Source organism: Macaca thibetana, chromosome 7, assembly GCF_024542745.1.
Source record: "Macaca thibetana thibetana isolate TM-01 chromosome 7, ASM2454274v1, whole genome shotgun sequence".
In the NCBI taxonomy this organism is placed as follows: domain Eukaryota; kingdom Metazoa; phylum Chordata; class Mammalia; order Primates; family Cercopithecidae; genus Macaca; species Macaca thibetana.
The window spans coordinates 37,392,642-37,413,529 of NC_065584.1; the positions used below are offsets into that span (position 1 = coordinate 37,392,642).

General features: G+C 38.3%; 2 protein-coding genes across 2 annotated transcripts in view; both read left to right on the forward strand.

Annotated features, from left to right (window-relative positions):
* ERH (ERH mRNA splicing and mitosis factor) overlaps positions 1-20,888 on the forward strand; it is an 892,055-nt gene that overhangs the window by 13,271 nt on the left and 857,896 nt on the right. The gene's annotated exons all lie outside the window — the stretch shown is intronic.
* LOC126958772 (disintegrin and metalloproteinase domain-containing protein 21-like) lies at positions 13,010-15,213 on the forward strand. Its single transcript, XM_050797372.1, has one exon. The coding sequence runs from the start codon at positions 13,045-13,047 to the stop codon at positions 15,211-15,213; it is 2,169 nt and encodes a 722-aa protein (XP_050653329.1). The 5' UTR covers positions 13,010-13,044.

Here is a 20,888-nt window from a genome sequence, read left to right on the forward strand (position 1 = left end):
AGTTTTATCTTTCTAATTTTTTTATCTCCCTATTAGATATTATTAATATTATTGTCTTCTACAGCCAATCTTTATTTAGATTGATTCTTGTGTTTACCATTTTCCTTCTTCTTCCTTTTTTTTTTTTTTTTTGAGACAGAGTCTCACTCTGTTACCCAGGCTGGAGTGCAGTGGTGCAACCTTGGCTCACTGCAACCTCCGCCTACCGGGTTCAAGCGATTCTCCTGCCTCATCCTCCCAAGTAACTGGGATTACAGGCACCTGCCACCACGCTTGGCTAATTTTTGCATTTTTAGTAAAGACAGGGTTTCACCATGTTGGCCAGGCTGGTCTTGAACTCCTGACTTCAAGTGATCCACCTGCCTCGGCCTCCCAAAGTACTGAGATTACAGGCGTGAGCCACTGTGCCAGGCCGTGTTTACTACTTTCTTCCTTCTCCAATATTACATCATAATGGGTTCAATTTTGTGTGTGTGTGAAATATGCCCTTTAGAATCCTTTCACTGATAGTCTGTTGGTAGTAAATTGTTTATTTTTGTTTGTCTGAAAAGGTTTTATTTCACCACCTTTTCCTTTTTTAAAGTGAGAGTTTATTTTCCTAGGCACTCAATTCTAGGCTTGCATTTCAGATTTTGAAAGTATGATTTTACTGTTCTTGACAGTACCATTGTTGTTGAGAATTCAACTGTAAAATTAACATTTATCTAATCTTCCTTTCCTGTTAGCTTCTTCTTTTCTTTGCTTTTCTGTGGTGCATTATAATTTGTTTGGGTACAGAAGATCTTTAATTTACCCATTTTGGGGTTTGGAAACCTTAAATCTGTAGAATCTTGTCTCTCATCAATCTGGAAAACTTTCAGCCTTCATATCTAGGATTGTTGTCTTCGTCAATTCTGTCCTGAAACTTTGATTAGATGTAAGATAGATCTTACTCTAATGTCTAGGGATTTTTCACCTATCTTGCATTTTTTATCTCTTTGCCTGTCTTTTCTCTATACTGTATAATTTCCTTAGAACCACGTGTCAGGGCCAGGCATGGTGGCTCACGCCTGTAATCTCAGCACTTTGGGAGGCTGAGGCGAGTGGATCACTTGAGGTCAGGAGACCAGCCTGGCCAACATGATGAAACCCCATGTCTACTAAAAACACAAAAACTAGCTGGGCATGGTAGCATACACCTGTAATCCCAGCTACTTGGGAGGCTGAAGCCCAAGAATCATTTGAACCCAAGAGGCAGAGATTGTAGTGAGCTGAGATCATGCTGCTGCACTCCAGCCTGGGAGACAGAGTGAGATTCTGTCTCAAAAAAAAAAAAAGTGTCAAAAAAAAAAACCAAAAACAAAACTATGTGTCAGTTTACTAATTTTGTTTTTAGTTGTATATAATCTGCCATTACACATTTTCATTTTTTTGTTTCTGTGTAAATTGAATTTATATATATTTATATATTATTTAAATGTACATATGATCATATATGTACAATTCAAGTTCTATTTGGTTTTCAAAAAAACTGTCTAGTCATTGTTATTGTTTGTTTCTAACACCTCCAATACTCTCTTGTTGAAATTATAAAACCAAGTTTTATAATATTCTGCCTGATAATACGAGCAGCAGAATTATTTGTTTCATTCTGCTTTTGTTTTTATTGTTGACTTATCCATGAGACTTTGTTTCCTTCTGTATTTTGTAATGTTCAAAAACTCAAGTGGGAATTTTATGAGCCCTAAGTTGAAAATGTATTTTTCCAGAGAGAGTTAGCACGTTTTTACGTCCATGCTTTGAAAATATCACAACTCAGTATCCCCTCAAAATAGATATTGCTCAAAGTTTTTAGTGCCATATAAGTGGTATCAATTTATTCCCCTAAATGGCACAAAGTTTAACTTATGTGTAGGGAAACACAGGGAATTTGTCTCCTCTTCTACCACCATCAAAGGTAAAAGGCAGTTATCCTTGTTATCCTCATCTGTAGGTTATATTTTCTTTTCGTTTACCCTGTTTTTATCCTATGGCTCTCCTAACAACATCTCCTCTTTGGCAAAGCCGAGACATTGCCTACTGTTCCCATCATTTCATGCAGTCATCAAAATATCAGCTCAATTTCACCAGGGATGGACAGATACCTCAGAGAAGGTACCAACTTCAGGGTCGCTTTCCTTTCTGGGTTCCTGCTTTTATTCCACTTTTGGAATAAAAGTGAGAATTTCCTTTGAAAAACGGAACATTAAAATCCTTTTGAAAAAAGTAAGAATTTCCCTTACTTTATCATAGCACATAATTTTTTTCACCCTCCCAATATTTTATATTAAAATTGAATCAAAATATTGGGAGGGTGAAAAAAATTTATGTAGAATTTTGAATTATTTTGCTGCATAAGCTAGGAACTGGACACGATGTCTGCCATAGTGCCAAATATGGAAGTGCAGTTTTCCAAATTTTGTTTTTTCTTATCATTTATTCTGTTATTTTTAAACAAGTACACTAGAAAGGCCATTAGAGAACTGGTGTTTGTTTCACAGAACTTTAAACTACACTGATCTATCCAGGAATCACTGACTTTGATCCTCTAAGAAGAATCTCTAGCACTTCCTGTTCTAAGCAATTACCTTGACCCTCTATTATTTTGTCCATTTCCTTGTTTTTGCCCCCACTTGAATCTAGATTGTACTCAGAGTCTGACCTTTGTCTTTGTTTTTCATTATAAACCAAAAATTGACCACTTTGAGTTGAACACACATGTAACTTTCTGAGTTTTCATATTTTGATACTTCCTGGAATTTGCATTTGTTGACATCATTGATGTTTCTGCTTTTTACGTTCAAAACTAAGCATTCCACTTGAGCAGATCCTGCACCAGTCATCCTACTCTGTTATTAGCTACCCGACTTGTGACCTAGAAAAGCCTTCTCCACTCAAGAAAAGGGGAAAAGTCAGAAAAGCACCACTAGTTTGACCTGTAACCAGTCTTCTGACAGTGATCAAATTTTAGTATCCAAAGCCCAATTTACTTTAAGATTGTTTATTTTACTATTAGCAATATTAGTATTAATATTATGACATCTCTTATTATGTACTATATGTTGATCTATTCATATTCCTACTTCCTATTCCACAAGGGTTCTCAGCCTCTCATCTTAAGTGGCTTCTTTTTCGTTTTTCTTTTGCGACAGTCTTGCTCTGTCACCCAGGGTGGAGTGCAGTGGCACAATCCTGACTCACTGCAACCTCCGCCTCCCAGGTTCAAGTGATTCTCCTGTCTCAGCCTCCCGAGTAGCTGGGATTACAGGCACACGCCACGACACTCGGCTAGTTTTCGTATTGTTAGTAGAGACAGGATTTCTCCATGTTTGCCAGGCTGGTCATAAACTCCTAACCTCAGGTGATCCACCCACCTGGGCCTCCCAAAGTGCTGGAATTACAGGCTCGAGACACTGCGCCCGGCCCTCAGTGGCTTCTTTATAGGTGCTTTTTACTTGAACAGATTTTCCAGACTTTAGCGTTGCAGTTTGTGTCGGTGTTTCTCACATGGTACATAGTTCCAAGGAAACATCTTCTCTTTGTGTGCATATGTTTTTCTCCTGATAAGATACTATGGACAGAGGAATGCAGTACTCTTACCAGATGGGCTTATGCCATGTGACAACTGATAAGCCAGGAAAGGGTTTAGCTTTACACAAGGCAAAAACCTGAGTGGAGGAAGCCATGGTGCTTGGATCAAAATAAGAAAAACAAAAAGTCCAGGATAAACAAAAAGTTTTTTTTACTATCATTTTTCATTGCCCTTTGAACAAAGTCTAGTTACAAAAGGATTCAATAGAAAATGTCTCCTCACCCTAAAAGCCTCCACTGCTTGAACTTTTATTTCCTTCTACCCTGAAGCAGTTGATTGGATTTTATTTATTTATTTATTTATTTATTTTGACAGAGTCTCTCTCTGTGGCCCAGGCTGGAGTGCAGTGGTGCGATCTTGGCTCACTGCAAGCTCCGCCTGCTGGGTTCACGCCATCCTCCTGCCTCAGCCTCCTGAGTAGCTGGGACTACAGGAGTGCATGGCCATGCCCTGCTAATTTTTGCATTTTTAGTAAAGACGGGGTTTCACCATGTTGGCCAGGATGCTCTTGATCTCCTGACCTTGTGATCCGCCCGCCTCGATCTCCCAAAGTGTTGGGATTACAGGCTTGAGCCACCGTGCCGGGCCAATTGGTTGGATTTAGAGTTGTCCTCCCCTCCCTTTGTGGTTTAGACAGCTTGGACCTTAGATACCTGAGGGATAGCCAAGGCACCTGTTGCCTAGAAACGTAGCAGTTTCCACCTCTCCCCAGGCCTAATTCCATTTCTTGGGCTCATCCGTTCTCTGACTCACCACAGGGTACAGGAGGCCTAACCAATTTTCAGTACAAAGGAGAGATTAAGTGAACCACTAAGTGTTTAGTCCAAGCGGGCCTGGATTAAGTTTGCCAATCCTACCACATGGGGGCGTTAGGAAGCAAGAGAGGGGGAGTCACATATGCCTTTCTTTTTTTATTTTTTTTATTTTCACTTTATGTTTTTGAAAGTTTTTTTTTAATTATTATTATTATTATTATTATACTTTAAGTTCTAGGGTACATGTGCATAACGTGCAGGTTTGTTACATATGTATACTTGTGCTATGTTGGTGTGCTACACCCATCAACTCGTCAGCACCCATCAACTCGTCATTTACATCAGGTATAACTCCCAATGCAATCCCTCCCCCCTCCCCCCTCCCCATGATAGGCCCAGGTGTGTGATGTTCCCCTTCCCGAGTCCAAGTGATCTGCCTTTCTAATACGCAATGGCTGCCAACAGTAGCCCAGACAGTATTCCAGAAGTTGACAAAACATAGACGCTCCTCCTTGGGATTGAAATGCATGGGGGGACGGGGTGGGAGAGCGAGAAGGGAGAGTGAAAGAAGAGAATAGAGATTTTCTTTCTACTTCAAAATACATCTTTCCAGTCACTTTGGTAAGCATAAGGGATAATGTAATGTTTAGTAATTTTCTTTTTACTTGAATCTATTTTCTATGTCCTGAAATGTTTGATAACACAGAATTTTTAAATTACTGGATAAATTTCTGGTCAAAGGGTATACTATTATATATTTAATTAAAACACTGTTTTAGAGAGTTGCTTATTTATGATGCGAACACTTGGTAGTTTATTTTCAATCTTTGTCAATTTGATTCTTTATATTTCTAAAATGGTAGTGATTTTGAATAATTTACTGACATATTTATTGCCTGTTTTTATTTCTTTTTTTGAATTTCCATGAGTATCCTTGATGAAGAAACACTTACTTTTTCTGAGTCATTTTGCTCCAGTTTGGATATATAGCATCCCATCACCCTGTCTTAACCCCCAGGATGAGAAAGCATTCGCAAAAGAGGAATTTGTCTCATTGTATTTCTGAAAAGACACTTCCTTTTCTTATGGCGCGTTTTGTTCAAGCTCTCTTTTCTTCTCCCACCTCATAATCCCCCTGGCTCTCTTCTCTTTCTGCCTCACAGGGCTGCCCTTTTGAAGAGTTTGTGGAAACATCTAGGTCAGACCCATTCAGAGTTCTCCAACAGGAAATTGAGCCCAGCACTCTGCTCTGAAAGGTGACCACCTGACAAAGCATCCTCTTCTGTCCTTTCCAGGTCCCCTGGTTTGTGATGCAGAGTCCTTCATTGAGTTTCCAGTGCAACCCTTTCTGATGAATTCACCTCAGAGTCACTTTTACTACCAGGGGATCCATCATACTAAAATGGCACTTAGGAGCTACGTGAGGCAGTGAGGAGGAGGGGAATGGAAAGACTGAGCAGCAAGAAGAGAGGAGGGTGAGGTGGGAACCCTGATGGCTGAGGGGAAAAAGTTAACTGAACTGCCTTGGAAATAAGCTCCACGTATTTTTGGATCAAGCCTCAGTGTTCTATCTAGTGTGTTTGACAGATAGGGTGGATTATGTTTTAACTTTTCTTCCTCTACATGGCATAGTTATTTTTGGGAATAATCATGAAATGAAACAAATAATTAATGGCCAGGAAACTTTAAATAGTGAGCATTTTCTTTTACTGACCCTTGTATGGTCATGTCAGTAAAAATAAATAAATGAAAAAAAAGATGCCATTTCAAAAAAGGAAGAGAGTGAATTTTTTTTCATTGACCTTTTCATATACAATCATACCACTGGAAAAAGTTTTTTAAAAATAAAAAGTAAAATGAATAGAGTAGTATCAAAAGAATAGGGTAGTGAAAAGGTAATAAATTAATACTAGTTAAATATATATTTTTAAAAGACATAGGAAAACTTACTTCATATTGGCCTATCATATAAGTAAATCACGACATTACAGTTTCTGTTTTCTTGAGTTTTAACTTCCACAGATTTGTCCATGACTTCAACAAAATTGATCTTCACATACTTACGCTCGAAGGATAGTACACCCAGATTTATCCATTAATTTTTTATTTATTTTAACTTCAAAAGTTTTGCTAACATGAAAATTGAAGATAATAAAATAGTTAAGAAAAGCTTTACACAAAAGATAAGCAGAGATTCATAAGAATCTAATTTCACAATAAAAATAAAAAATTTCCATGTCTTTATTTTTTCGATATCAACTCTACCAGTTTTGAAATATGTCTATAATCTAAAATTCTAAACACAAATAAAAATATTATCTTATTACAAAGAATAACAGAATTGAAGTAACTCAAGTTTTGTTTCTTTGTCTTTACAATCATTGTACTATAATTGTTTTTTTATTTTTTATTTTTATTTATTTTTTTAAATTTTATTTTATTATTATTATACTTTAAGTTCTGAGATACATGTGCAGAACGTGCAGGTTTGTTACATAAGTATATATGTGCCATGGTGGTTTGCTGCACCCATCAACCCATCATCTACGTTACGTATTTCTCCTTATGCTATCCCTCCCTCCCCTAGCCCCCAAACCCCTGACAGGTCCTGGTGTGTGACGTTGCCCTTCCTGTGTCCATGTGTTCTCATTGTTCAACTCCCACTTCGAGTGAGAACATGCGGTGTTTGTTTTTCTGTTCTTGTGTGTTAGTTTGCTAAGAATGATGGTTTCCAGCTTCCTCCAAGTCCCTGCAAAGGACATGAACTCATCCTTTTTTTTATGGCTGCATAGTATTCCATGGTGTATATGTGTCACATTTTCTTTATTCCATCTATTATTGATGGGTGTTTGGGTTGGTTCCAAGTCTTTGCTATTGGGAACAGTCCTGCAATAAACATATGTGTGCATGTGTCTTTATAGTAGCATGATTTATAATCCTTTGGGTATATACCCAGTAGTTGGATTGCTGGGTCAAATGGTATTTCTGCTTCTAGATCCTTGAGGAGTCACCACAGTATCTTCCACAATGGTTGAACTAATTTACACTCCCACCAACAGTGTAAAAGTGTTCCTATTTTTCTACATCCTCCCCAGCATCTAAAACTCACATGTAAAACGAAAATAGCAAGGATATAAATTTTGTCACACAAAAATGTGTTGCATGTTATAGTTACAAAGAGAGTTATAGGATGTTAATGTTTTCTGGATTATTTAGGAAAGATTTGATAATGGAAGTGAAATTTGATCTTGCCCTAGAAAGTTACTGTAATTCAGTTCAATGGGAAAAGCGATTAGACAGTCTAGACCAATGCAATGGCACCAGCAAAATTACGAACGTGTGCTGTCAGGGGACATAGACTGGATGTGAGGAGACCACCCAATTCCAATCATATTGAATTTGGAAATGAGTATAGAAATGGTTGGATCAGAGCAAGATATTCTTGAGAGCCTATTATTATTTCTCTAAGAAGTTAAAGATCCTTGTTGCTAAGCAGCTAAATCTAAAATTTAGTCACCTGAGAGACAAAAGGGGGAGGGCTTACATTTCCCTTTGTTCTGTGGTCACAGCTGCAAACCTTTGTTCATTAATAAAGGGTGGTACAAACCATCTAGACAGAAAGGGCCATGGAAACTACTCTTTCTTCTGATGGTAAGTCATTCATCAAGTTTGGTTTCAGTTTGGTTGGGACTGAGAGGATTGCTGGGTACAGGACTTTTAGTTTTAAAACCAGGACAGTCCTGGGAAAATCAGAATGAGCTGGTTACCCCAATTGCCAGTAAGGAATAGGTAAAGTAGTAGAAGATGAAGATACAGTTGAGTGTGGGGAAAATTGATAGAAACAGTCCTTATGTATGTGGGAGAGATGACCTGGAACCATGAGGGGTTACTACCTGAATATGGGGGAGGATCACATTTCCACTGAGACTGGAGAGGGAGTGAGGTAGAGAAGAGGTAGATATAGGTGGATTCAGATGATGAAAGGCCCAGAAACCATTCTGCTTTGAATTTGGCATATATATATATACAAACACAACACACACACACACACACACACACATACACATATGCTCAAAAAGGGCAATATGGCATAGGAGGTATATATATATATATATATATATACACACACACACACACACACACCCCATATTTCTGAGAAAGAAATCCATTTTATATTGTGACATTGTGGCCTTACACACACTTACACCCAAATATTTGGCACTGTGTGTTCAAGAGTTGCTAAGGATCTTCTAGGGATGCCTTCTGATATTTCTGTTCTATTCCCTTAAGGAAAACAACTGCAGGCTATAACCAGCTGAATTACTTCCATGACTCTAATGGGACAGATATTAGTGACAGACAGATAGGAAAACAGTGCATTAGGGCATTGGAATAAGAGGGAAGATGGGTAGAGAGGGGTCTTGATGAATTTGAAATAGCTGTGGGGAAAGGAAGAGTTTATCACACATGAATAAGTGGACTGTTGGCTCACTCGACAGTCCACTGATGTTAGAGGACATAGATTTAGAGTGGGACCACCTCACAGTATCCCTAGTAGAATGATGGTACTTCAGGAGCTTTGGTCTCTGTAAGTCCTAGGAATGAAGACAATGAATCTGGTTTACAGATATTTTTGAAGTTATTCTCCTGTTATTGCCTGCTCTCATGCTGAGCTCCAAGAAAAGAATAATATGACACGGGTTTGTGTAGCTTATCAGTCCTTTCCACAACATTATATCTTTGGTTAGTTCTTCCCATTTTCAATCCTCCCATCCACAACAACTGTTACTGCATAATAAGTAGAAAACATATCAAGAGAAATACCGAGAGCAAATCCGACAATTAGATTTTCATCCCAATTCAGAGACATTTGTTCTTGGAAGTTTTGTCTATGAACTTTGCTTTTCTCTTCCATGCTACTTGAACCTCATGGAATAAGGTGCCTAACTTGCAACAGTGAAAACCGCCCGGATGAATCCAACCTCTTTAGGCAAGTTGATGGCAAGGATAATGTTCAGACTGAAACAAGTTTTCCCCATCTTCCAGCATCCACATAGCCAATCTAGGACAAGAAAAGAAAAAAGCCTTAAATACTTAATATTAGAAAGGAAAGGTACTTGGTTAACTAACTCTACTGTGATTGAGAGACAATGAGAATGGATTTTCAGCTGCTGGCACTATACATAAATGATGAAACTCAGAACATTGAGGAAACTCAGAACACGATACATAAACAAGGAATGCAATGCCCAGGAGAATAAAGAAAAGAGCAATATGGCATAGGAGGTTTTGACATATCTGTTGAATTTTATATGTCTATTCCTTAGGCTGGGGGTCCAGGACAAGCCATTTCAGTTCTGATTTCTATGTTCTCTTTCTAAAGCTTTCACAAACACATTGGTTTGTGATTTTTTTTTTTTCAGAGTAGCATTGGTAGCTTTGATGTAGGAGTGGAAAAAGTATGTGAAGAATTAATGCAGTTCCTGCCCATCGCCCATCCCACCCCCTACATTTTGTATTATAATTAGGATTTTAGAGAGTTAAAGATTTTGGCATACAGTGCTTGAAGGGATGAAACTGGTAGCAGAGCTCGAGTGGATTGGAAGACAAGAACATTGAGTGAGATGGGAGACAATGAAAGAAAAAAGTAAGTTCTCTTTGGGTTTGAGAAAGAGGTATAGCAGGAGTAAGGGAGACCTGGGAGAACTAAAATTGTTGGTAAATTGCTTAGGGTATATGAAATTTTTTGTGTGTTGACAAGGTATACATTATGACTGAGTAGGTAGGCTGAGTTACACTGAGTGAGTGGGCTGAATTACACTGAAGACGAATTGAAGAGGTTAAAAAAAAAAACAACTTTAAAAAACCCTGTCTTGTTTTCAGATGGGTTGTCTATATACTTGCTGATAGTACTTTAAGATGAGGGTAGGATTTTTGGTGGAGAGTAATTTTATTAGTCAGGGGCCAAAGCCTTTGAATTTTGTCCAAGAGTGATAAGAGAAATCTAAAAAATAGTGTAGTCAGATATTGCAGGATAAATGATTTGGTGTTGATGTTGTGGGCTGTGGAGAACAGGAACTCTGGACCTTGTGGTACATGTGACTTCTGAGGATGGGGTTTCTCAAGAGGAAGCCTTTAGGCAAGCAGTAAATTCTATTAAAGCTCTGGTTTAAAAAGGTAAGTAGATGTAGGGAGCTTTCTGTGAAGAGGTTCAGGATGGAGTTGGTTCATTCTCTCTCTCGCTCTTTCTCTCTCTCTCTGCCTGTCTCTCTCCCTCTCTCTCTCCCTCCTTTTGTCTTTAAAGGAAGACTCTGGAAAGCACAAGGGAAGTTATAAGAAGAGAATATAAGGAAACTTGAATCAGGGCAAAGAAAGCATTGATTAGAAATGGATTCAAAATCCAGGAGATGATTGGTGTTGGGTCAGGCATGTTCATTTGTATATCTTCTATGTAAGTCTTCTTAGATTAGCTTGATTTAAATGCTTTTCCTTTTTGTTCTTATAAGAAATGGCACCTACCTTCATCAATACATTGATCACAGTCAGAGATGAAATTAAGTTTTTGGGCCTCATGCACCTACAAGATGAGGGCCCACTTTGCGAAAAACAATACCAAGTTACAATTGCAGAAAATAAGTATGAAAATGAGGATCTATTTAGCATAAGAAAGAAGCCACAACAAATTATAAATATTAAAAGGTTGAAAACGCCATAAACGTCACAAAATTTAATCCCCTCATATTTATACTAATCAACTTCCTGACTCACTTCCGTGATACCTTTTCCCTACAGTTTTCAAATTGCTTCTTATTTAATTGCCTCCCTTAAGAGAATTATTTTGTTATAATTTCTATGGCAAGAACTGAAAGGCATTTGCCTTTCCCTAGTATGTTTAATAGAAATTTAGTTTGTATTATTAATAGTTTAGAAAAGAAAATTCAGCTTCACAGCTTGTTATTGGTAATGAAATAAATAATAAAATTTACTATCGTCAAATTTTAGAAAGCCTTTATTAAATCTTTTTTTGTATGAGTTATAGTATTTCAGGGTTTTTCAGTTTTAATATTTCTGATTTTTCTTGCATAGTGACTAATTTTGATCTCTTGTAATTTGAGGAGTTTCATAAAGTCCATTACTGAGCCCCTTTCAGGGTCTTTATGGAGATCAGTACAACGAAGATTCCTGAATCATAGACTATGTTATCTTCAGATTAATCTGGTCTTGATCATATTATAATTACCTGTTTATTTGTTTGTTTCTACACATGCTCAGTGCTTATTAGCCTCACTTTTGACAGTTTTGAGACTATGATGAAATATATGGACACTCTCGTCAGCAAAAAAAAGGCACAAAATATATAAAATATCGAATACAATATTAAAGGCCTCCTAAAGCTTATTCTTGCTCCTGCACTAAATTGATGATTTATTTAATGCTCTGTATTTTTGTTTCTTTCTCTAATATCTAGCACATGTCCTGCACTTTGTATGCTTCAAACACATAAAGACTTGTTTAATAGAAAAAGAAATGGATGAGTGTTGCCAGCCAGATTGTATGACAGGTGCAGAAATTCTCCACTTTCAAAAACTGTTGGTAAATATATTTGAGCAAACATTGGGACTCTTCCCTGGCAATCCTAAAATGCCAGACTCTCCAACGGTTTTGCCCTAATAAGACAAGAGTTCCTTTTCCCAAGACCTTTAAACTGCACAGATTCTCATTTTCTCTTCTGAAAGCTTTTGCTTTTGTCTTTGGGACTCTCCTGTCAGTAACTGGGGAGAAAAACATTATGTTCTCCATACCCTTAAAGGATGTCAGTGTTTCATGAATTTTTTTCTTTTCCTAAAATTATAATACAATATGAATACATTTTAGTAGCATTAATTTATAAGGCAAAACACTTCACCACCCTTCCTCTCTTTTTTCATTTTTCATTGTACACACAACTATACAACACATTATAGAGGATACTAAAATAAATGAAAATCATAAACCATGCAGTCAAGAATCTTGCAGTCTAATAAAATTATGAGTAAAGATGAACACAATGAGGAATAGTAAATAACTTTGAGATAAAGAAACTAAAGTGTATCATAAAACTGATGCAACTTGACACAGAATTACAATTGTTTTTGATGTCTCCAGTTTTGAAACTCAAAGGAGACACTATCAATAGTTATCGCAAGGGCAACAGGTATAAACTAATATTATCTTGGACAAATTGAGATATAGAGTCACCCTATTCTTAAGTTTCTTTACTTCTGCTTTTACTTTTTATTATGGACGTTTTCATACTGCCTGTAAAGATTGAGATAATTATTTAAGTACCCATCTTCCAACTTCAGCTATTATCACCACGTGGCCAATGTTGTCTTCTCTATATCCCCAAACTCCCTACCTCATTTACTAAAAGCAAATCCAAAGCATTTTCTTGATACATCAACCAGTTTTTCACTACTCCATTCTTTTTCTCTCCTGATTTCCTTACTTATCACCTTTCCAACCCATATTTTTATTTTTACTTCCAGCACTGCAGTTCTGATCTAACTCTGCCAGGACACAGATCCATAGGGTCAGCCCTGCATCCTGAGCAGCTTAGAGGGAGGAGCCAGACCAGAAGTGCCTCACACCTTGTCCTCTTCTGCTCTGGACAGATGGCTCCATGACGACAACTTCATAATGGCAGTGGATGGGACACTAGTGTACATCAGGGTCGCTCTTCTGCTGCTCTGGCTTGGGGTGTTTTTGTCCATTTCTGGCTACTCTCAGGCTGGGCCCTCCCAGCATTTCACTTCCCCAGAAGTGGTGATCCCCTTGAAGGTGATCAGCAGGGGCAGAAGTGCAAAGGCTCCTGGATGGCTGTCCTATAGTCTGCAGCTTGGGGGAAAGAGACACGTTGTTCACATGAAGGTCAAGAAGCTCTTGGTTTCTAGACACCTCCCAGTGTTCACCTACACAGATGAGCATGCCCTCCTGGAGGATCAGCCCTTCATCCCAGATGACTGTTACTATCATGGTTACGTGGAGGGGGTCCCTGAGTCTCTGGCTGTGTTCAGTGCTTGTTTTGGGGGCTTTCGAGGGGTATTACAAATAAATGGCCTCACTCATGAAATTGAACCCATCAGGCACTCTGCCACATTTGAACACCTGGTTTATAAGATAAACAGTAATGAGACACAATTCCCAGCTATGAGATGTGGCTTAACAGAGAAGGAAGTAGCACGCCAACAGTTGGGATTTGAAGAGGCTGAAAACTCAGCTCTGGAACCAAAATCTGCTGGTGACTGGTGGACCCATGCATGGTTTCTGGAGCTAGTTGTTGTGGTGAACCATGATTTCTTCATTTACTCTCAAAGCAACATCTCAAAGGTACAAGAGGATGTATTTCTTGTTGTCAGCATGGTGGATTCCATGTATCAGCAGTTATGTACTTATATAATGTTGATTGGAATTGAAATTTGGAATCAAGGAAATATTTTCCCAATGACAAGCATAGAACAGGTCCTGAACGATTTCTCTCAATGGAAACTAATCAGTCTTTCCCAATTACAGCATGATGCTGCACATATGTTCATAAAAAATTCACTTATAAGTATACTTGGTCTAGTCTACATTGCAGGAATATGTCGTCCACGTATTGATTGTGGAGTTGATAATTTTCAAGGAGATACCTGGTCTCTTTTTGCCAACACTGTGGCCTATGAGTTACGTCATTCTTTGGGTATGCAGCATGATGAAGAATTCTGTTTTTGTGGGGAAAGAGGTTGTATCATGTGTACTTTTAGAGTGCCAGCAGAGAAATTCACCAATTGCAGTTATGGTGATTTTATGAAGACCACCTTAAACCAGGGATCATGTCTGCATAATCCTTCAAGATTGAGGGAAATTTTTATGCTAAAGCGCTGTGGGAATGGTGTGGTTGAAAGAGAAGAGCAGTGTGACTGTGGATCTGTACAGCAGTGTGAACAAGATGCCTGTTGTCTGTTGAACTGCACTCTGCCTGGGGCTGCCTGTGCTTTCGGGCTTTGTTGCAAAGACTGCAAGTTCATGCCATCAGGGGAACTCTGTAGACAAGAGGTCAATGAATGTGACCTTCCAGAAAGGTGCAATGGAATATCCTATCAGTGTCCAGAAGATAGATATGTGCAGGACCGTATCCCCTGTAGTGATAGTGCCTACTGCTATCAAAAGAGATGTAATAACCATGACCAGCATTGCAGGGAGGTTTTTGGTAAAGATGCAAAAAGTGCATCTCAGAATTGCTATAAAGAAATCAACTCTCAGGGAAACCGTTTTGGTCACTGTGGTATAAATGGCACAACATACCTAAAATGTCATATCTCTGATGTCTTTTGTGGGAGAGTTCAATGTGAGAATGTGAGAGACATTCCTCTTCTCCAAGATCATTTTACTTTGCAGCACACTTGTATCAATGGCATCACCTGCTGGGGTATTGACTATCATTTAAGGATGAACATACCTGACACTGGTGACATGAAAGATGGTACTGTGTGTGGCCCAGGAAAGATCTGCATCCACAAGAAGTGTGTCAGTCTGTCTGTCTTGTCACACGTCTGCCTTCCTGAGACCTGCAATATGAAGGGGATCTGCAATAACCAACATCACTGCCACTGTGGCTATGGGTGGTCCCCTCCCTACTGCCTGCACAGAGGCTATGGGGGTAGTGTTGACAGTGGCCCAGCATCTGCAAAGAAAAGAGGATTTTTGCCACTGATTGTGATTCCTTCTTTGTCTGTTTTGATTTTCCTGTTTACTGTTGGGCTTCTTATGTATCTACGACAAAAGAAACTAAGTCCCAAAGAAACTAAGGCTCATTCATCAGGTTAAGAAAATGTCTCTAATTTAATATTCCATGCATTATTACATTTTAGTCTCTTGGCAGTAGAAATGGTAGTACATCCCTGAAACTGAGCACATTTTTTACCATTTCCAGAAAGCTGCAAAGATCTTCCCTTACGTCAGAACCACAAGCATTGTCATTAATTGCAGGTTATTCTTAACTTGTTTCTATTGTTCATTGTTTTAAGCAGCAAATAAAGCTACATCCTTCCCTCCCTTTAGTTCTTTTTGTGTTTCTCGTGCTTAGAGATGACTTATGGGAAAGGCATGAGATGTGTCTGCATCAGAGTGTCCAGGGGTGAGGTTTACCTCTCTACTGACATTATCAATGTGGGAAAATTACTTACCTTTTCTGACATTTTGCTTCAAAATCTAAAAGGGGATAGGGGTGATAATAATATTTGTCCCACTCAAGTCTTTGGGTTTATTTGGTTACCAAAAGAAACAAATAAGTGAATTTTTTTAAGTATAAAAAATTGTTGTTTGTCTGATAAAAGCTCTTGACTTGCTCCCTGTGTGCTTCCTAGCTCTTTGTCTTAATTTGGCAGTTTCGATATCCTTTTGGAGCATTTGCTTTGCATACCAAAATATAATCTCCATGAGGATGGGGTAGTTTTTATCTGTTTTGCTCACCATTGTGTCCTCAATAGCTTGAACAGTGCACAGTGCTTACTACACAGTAAATACTTAAATGAAGCAATGAATTTCAATGGAGTATTAAATACATGAATTAATTATGAAAAGTAAAAATAATATTTTGCTACCTTGAGGATGTCATTCTGATCCTCTCTTTTAACTACTGGAACTCTTGCTCAAAAATAAACTTTGAATATTTAAAATGTGTTTATTTAAAATGCTGCTGTTTGAACGTGGCACACTTTGCTGGTTTTTCGTCCTCCAGTGTATCTTCCCCCCAGTCTATTCTCTGTGTTTTTGGAAAGCCTGTCTCTTGAAAACACAGAGTGAATCAGATACCCTTTGTACTGATCAGTTAACTTCTGAATGGCACTCTGTAAATTCAGTCAAACAACTTTTTGGATATCATTTTTCATTACACTTGCCAACTTTGTGTCTTCTACCTGTTTTATGTTTACAATATATTTGGCTGTGTCATTCTCTGCATATCTGTACATGAAATCCCCATTCCCAAAATGCTGTTTACCACACTGCCCCTACTCTCTTGCCCTGGAAAACTCCTATTTTCTCTCAATAGAGGTTAAATGTTATATCTTCATAGAAGCATTCCTTATGAAATGGTAAGTGTTCCACTTGTGTGCCCCGTTACTTTGTAGTCACACTTTTATGGTTTGATGACTTCTAGGAATAGAGATGGAGAGGGTCCAACGATGTGTTAGCAAAGAGAAGCAGAGGACAGCTACTGGAGCCACACAAGGAGGGAGGAGTGAACCAAGAATGCAATCTGGTCAAATCAGAGAAAGCTCTACATGTTGTAAGTGTACACATCCATATGGAGACAAAAGATAGCTGCTCCAGTTTATTGATTCTTTTTTGAAATGGTTTGTTCCCACAGAAATACAAACTACTATCAGAGAACACTAGAAACATCTTTATGCAAATAAACTAGAAAATCTAGAAGAAATGGATAAATTCCTGGCCATACACAACCTCCCTAGTCTAAACGAGGAAGAAGTTGAATCCTTGAATAGACCAACAACAAGTTCTGTAATTGAGGCAGTAATTAATAGCCTACCAACCAAAAACAGTCCAGGACCAGATGGATTCACAGCCTAATTCTACCAGAGGTACAAGGAGGAGTAGGCACTATTCCTTCTGAAACTATTCCAAACAATAGAAAAAGAGGGATTCCTCCCTAACTCATTTTGTGCAGCCAGCATCATCCTGATACCAAAACCTGGCAGAGACACAACAAAAAAGAAAATTTCAGGCCAATATCCCTGATGAACATCAATGCAAAAATCCTCAATAAAATACTGGCAAATTGAATCCAGCAGCACATCAAAAAGCTTATCCACCACAATCCAGTCGGCTTCATCCCTGGGATCCAAGCCTGGTTCAACATATGCAAATCAATAAACATAATCCATCACATAAACAGAACCAATGACAAAAATCACATGATTATCTCAATAAATTCAGTAAAGGCCTTTGACAAAATTCAACACCCCTTCAAGCTAAAAACTCTCAATAAATTAGGTATCGATGGAATGTATCTCAAATTAATAAGAGATATTTATGGCAAACCCACAGCCAGTATCATACTGAATGGGCAAAAGCTGGAAGCATTCTCTTTGAAAACTGGCACAAGACAAGGATGCCCTCTCTCACCACTCCTATTCAACATAGTATAGGAAGTTCTGGCCAAGGCAATCAGGCAAGATAAAAAAATAAAGCGTATTCAAATAGGAAGACAGTAAGTCAAATTGTCTCTGTTTGCAGATGACATGACTGTATATTAAGAAACCCCATCATCTCAGCCAAAAATCTCCTTAAGCTGATAAGCAACTTCAGCAAAGTCTCAGGATACAAAATCAATGTGCAAAAATCACAAGCATTCCTACACACCAATAACAGACAAGCAGAGAGCCAAGTCATGAGTGAACTGCTGTTCTCAATTGCTACTAAGATAATAAAATACCTAGCAATACAACTTACAAGGGATGTGAAGGACCTCCTCAAGGAGAACTACAAACCACTGCTCAAGGAAATAAGAGATGACACAAACAAATGGAAAAACATTCCACGCTCATGGATAGGAAGAATCAATATTGTGAAGATGGCCATACTGCCCAAAGTAATTTACAGATGCCATCCCCATCAAGCTACCATTGACTTTCTTCACAGAAGTGGAAAAAACTACTTTAACCTTCATATGGAACCAAAAAAGAGCCTGCATAGCCAAGACAATCCTGAGCAAAAAGAACAAAGCTGGAGGCATCACGCTATCTCACTTCAAACTATACTACAAGGCTACAGTAACCAAAACAGTATGGTACTGGTACAAAACAGATATATAGACCAATGGAACAGAAGAGAGGCCTCAGAAATAACACCACATATCTACAACCATCTGATCTTCGACAAATCTGACAAAAACAAGCAATGGGGAAATGACTCCTCATTTAATAAATGGTGTTGGGAAAACTGGCCAGCCATCTGCAGAAAACTGACACTAGACCCCTTCCTTATACCTTATACAAAAATTAACTCAAGATGGATTAAAGACTTAAATGTAAGACCTAAAACCATAAAAATTCTAGGAAAAAATCTAGGCCATATCATTTAGGACATAGGCAAGGACAAACACTTCATGTCTAAAACAACAATAGCAATGGCAACAAAAGCCAAAATTGACAAACGGGATCTAGTTAAACTAAAGAGCTTCTGCACAGCAAAAGAAACTATCATCTGAGTGAACAGGCAACCTACAGAATGGGTGAAAATTTTTGCAATCTATCCATCTGACAAAGGGCTAATATCCAGAATCTACAAATAACTTAAACAAATTTACACAAAAAAACCATCAAAAAGTGGGCAAAGTGTATGAACAGACAGTTCTCAAAAGAAGACATTTATGCAGCCAACAAATATGTGAAAAAAATTCTCATCATCACTGGTCATTAGAGAAGTGCCAATCAAAACCACAATGAGATACTATCTCACACCAGTTAGAATGGTGATCATTAAAAAGTCAGGAAACAACAGATGCTGGAGAGGATGTGGAGAAATAGGAACGCTTTTACACTGTTGGTGGGAGCGTAAATTAGTTCAACCATTGTGGAAGACAGTGTGGCGATTCCTCAAGGATCTAGAGCTAGAAATGCTATTTAACCCAGCAATCCCATTACTGGGTATATACCCAAAGGATTATAAATCATTCTACTGTAAAGGCACATGCATACATATGTTTTTTGTGGCACTATGTACAAAAGCAAAGACTTGGAACCTATCCAAATGTCCATCAATGATAGACTGCATAAAGAAAATGTGGCACATATACACCATGGAATACTATGTAGGCATAAAAAAGGATAAGTACATGTCCTTTGCAGGGAAATGGATGAAGCTGGAAACCATCATTCTCAGCAAACTAACACAGGAACAGAAAACAAAATACTGCATGTTGTCTCATAAGTGGAAGCTGAACAATGAGAACACATGAACACAAGCAGGGGAACACCACATACTGGAGTCTGTCGGGTGGTGGAGGGCTAGGGGAAGGATTGCATTGCAAGAAATACCTAATGTAGGTGACGGGTTGATGGGTGCAGCAAACCACCATGGCACATGTGTACTGATGTAAGAAGACTGCGCGTTCTGAACATGTACCCCAGAACTTAAAGGATAGATAAACCGTTGAAGTTGGTTATAGTTATATTTATCAGCCTATTGTTCTTTTATATTTGCTGTGTTTTGTATTTCTGCTTGAGATTACATTGAAATAATCCACTTTTTCTGGGTTTATATTGGTTTCAGCTTTTATGCTTAATTCTGGAATTTATTTTGCTATAAGGAATGAGATAGGTATCTAATCGTATACTTTTCCAAATGGGTAGCCAGTTGTCTTGATACACTTTATAGAATAAATCCTTTATCAGTGCTTTGCTGGTAAATTGGGATCCTGTATTGTATTTTAAAGTTAATTTGTTAGAGTCACCTTATTTTACTTGTAAATTTTTACAAGAAGCAGTGCATTTTACAATATTCTTATTTTAAGAAAAGATGTATAGTTATTTTATATTCGTTGAGTTAATTAGAGCTCTATCAGTCAATTATATCAGGATTGGTGGGTAGAATTAACAAGCATAGAGTCTTTTTATAACAAGCATAGAGTCTTACCTCCTGTTTTAATTGGGATTGCCCAAAAAGCAGACCCAGAGACAAGGATTTAGGTAGAGTTAGTTTTTGGGGGGAAGCACAAAACAGGGTAGACAAATGAACAAGTTTTCTCTGTGTACAACTGGAGCCATCCCTGTGCACTTTCTGAGAAGTCATGTGAAACACAACTTTGATTAATACTCCATGGTTCAGGAGAAAGCTGTAAGGAAAAGAATATCTGAGATATAAGCACGTGAAGTGGTAAACTCTCAGAGCATGGAGATTGTCTACTGTGGCTGCAAGTGAACTCAAGTGGGACGAGAAGATGTAGGGTGGGCTTTTAGCATCTACTGTACCCAGGTTCCTTAGAAAACCTATGCTGAGGCAAGGATTAAATCTAAATGGTTTACTTGGAAAATACAATCCTAGGGAAATGAGTGTAAAAGTAAACGTATTTGGGGCTGGAAAGTCTGGTACAGCAGATGCTGGTGGTACCTGCCTGTATCCCTTAGGCTGAACCTTGAGGCTGTCTGTAGCATGGATGACAAGTCCTATACACACTAATGGCTTTCTGCTTTACGGGCGTGTGCTCAGTGCACTCATGGAGGAAGCTGGAAACAAGAAGGAGTTAAATCATCTGAAAGCAACTCTGGACCAATGAGAGATGTTGTGTGAATGAGCATGGTAGTTTCCCCAGTCCTCATGGGACTTCTATGTGGTGTTGGGGTCCAAGACAGGGTGTACATTGTTAGTATAACAGGAACTGGTTCTCTCTACCTTCCCTAAAACAAACAAACAAACAAAAACAAAAACAAACAAACCCAAACAAACAAACAAAAAAACCCAAAACCCTTTTCTTTTCTTCA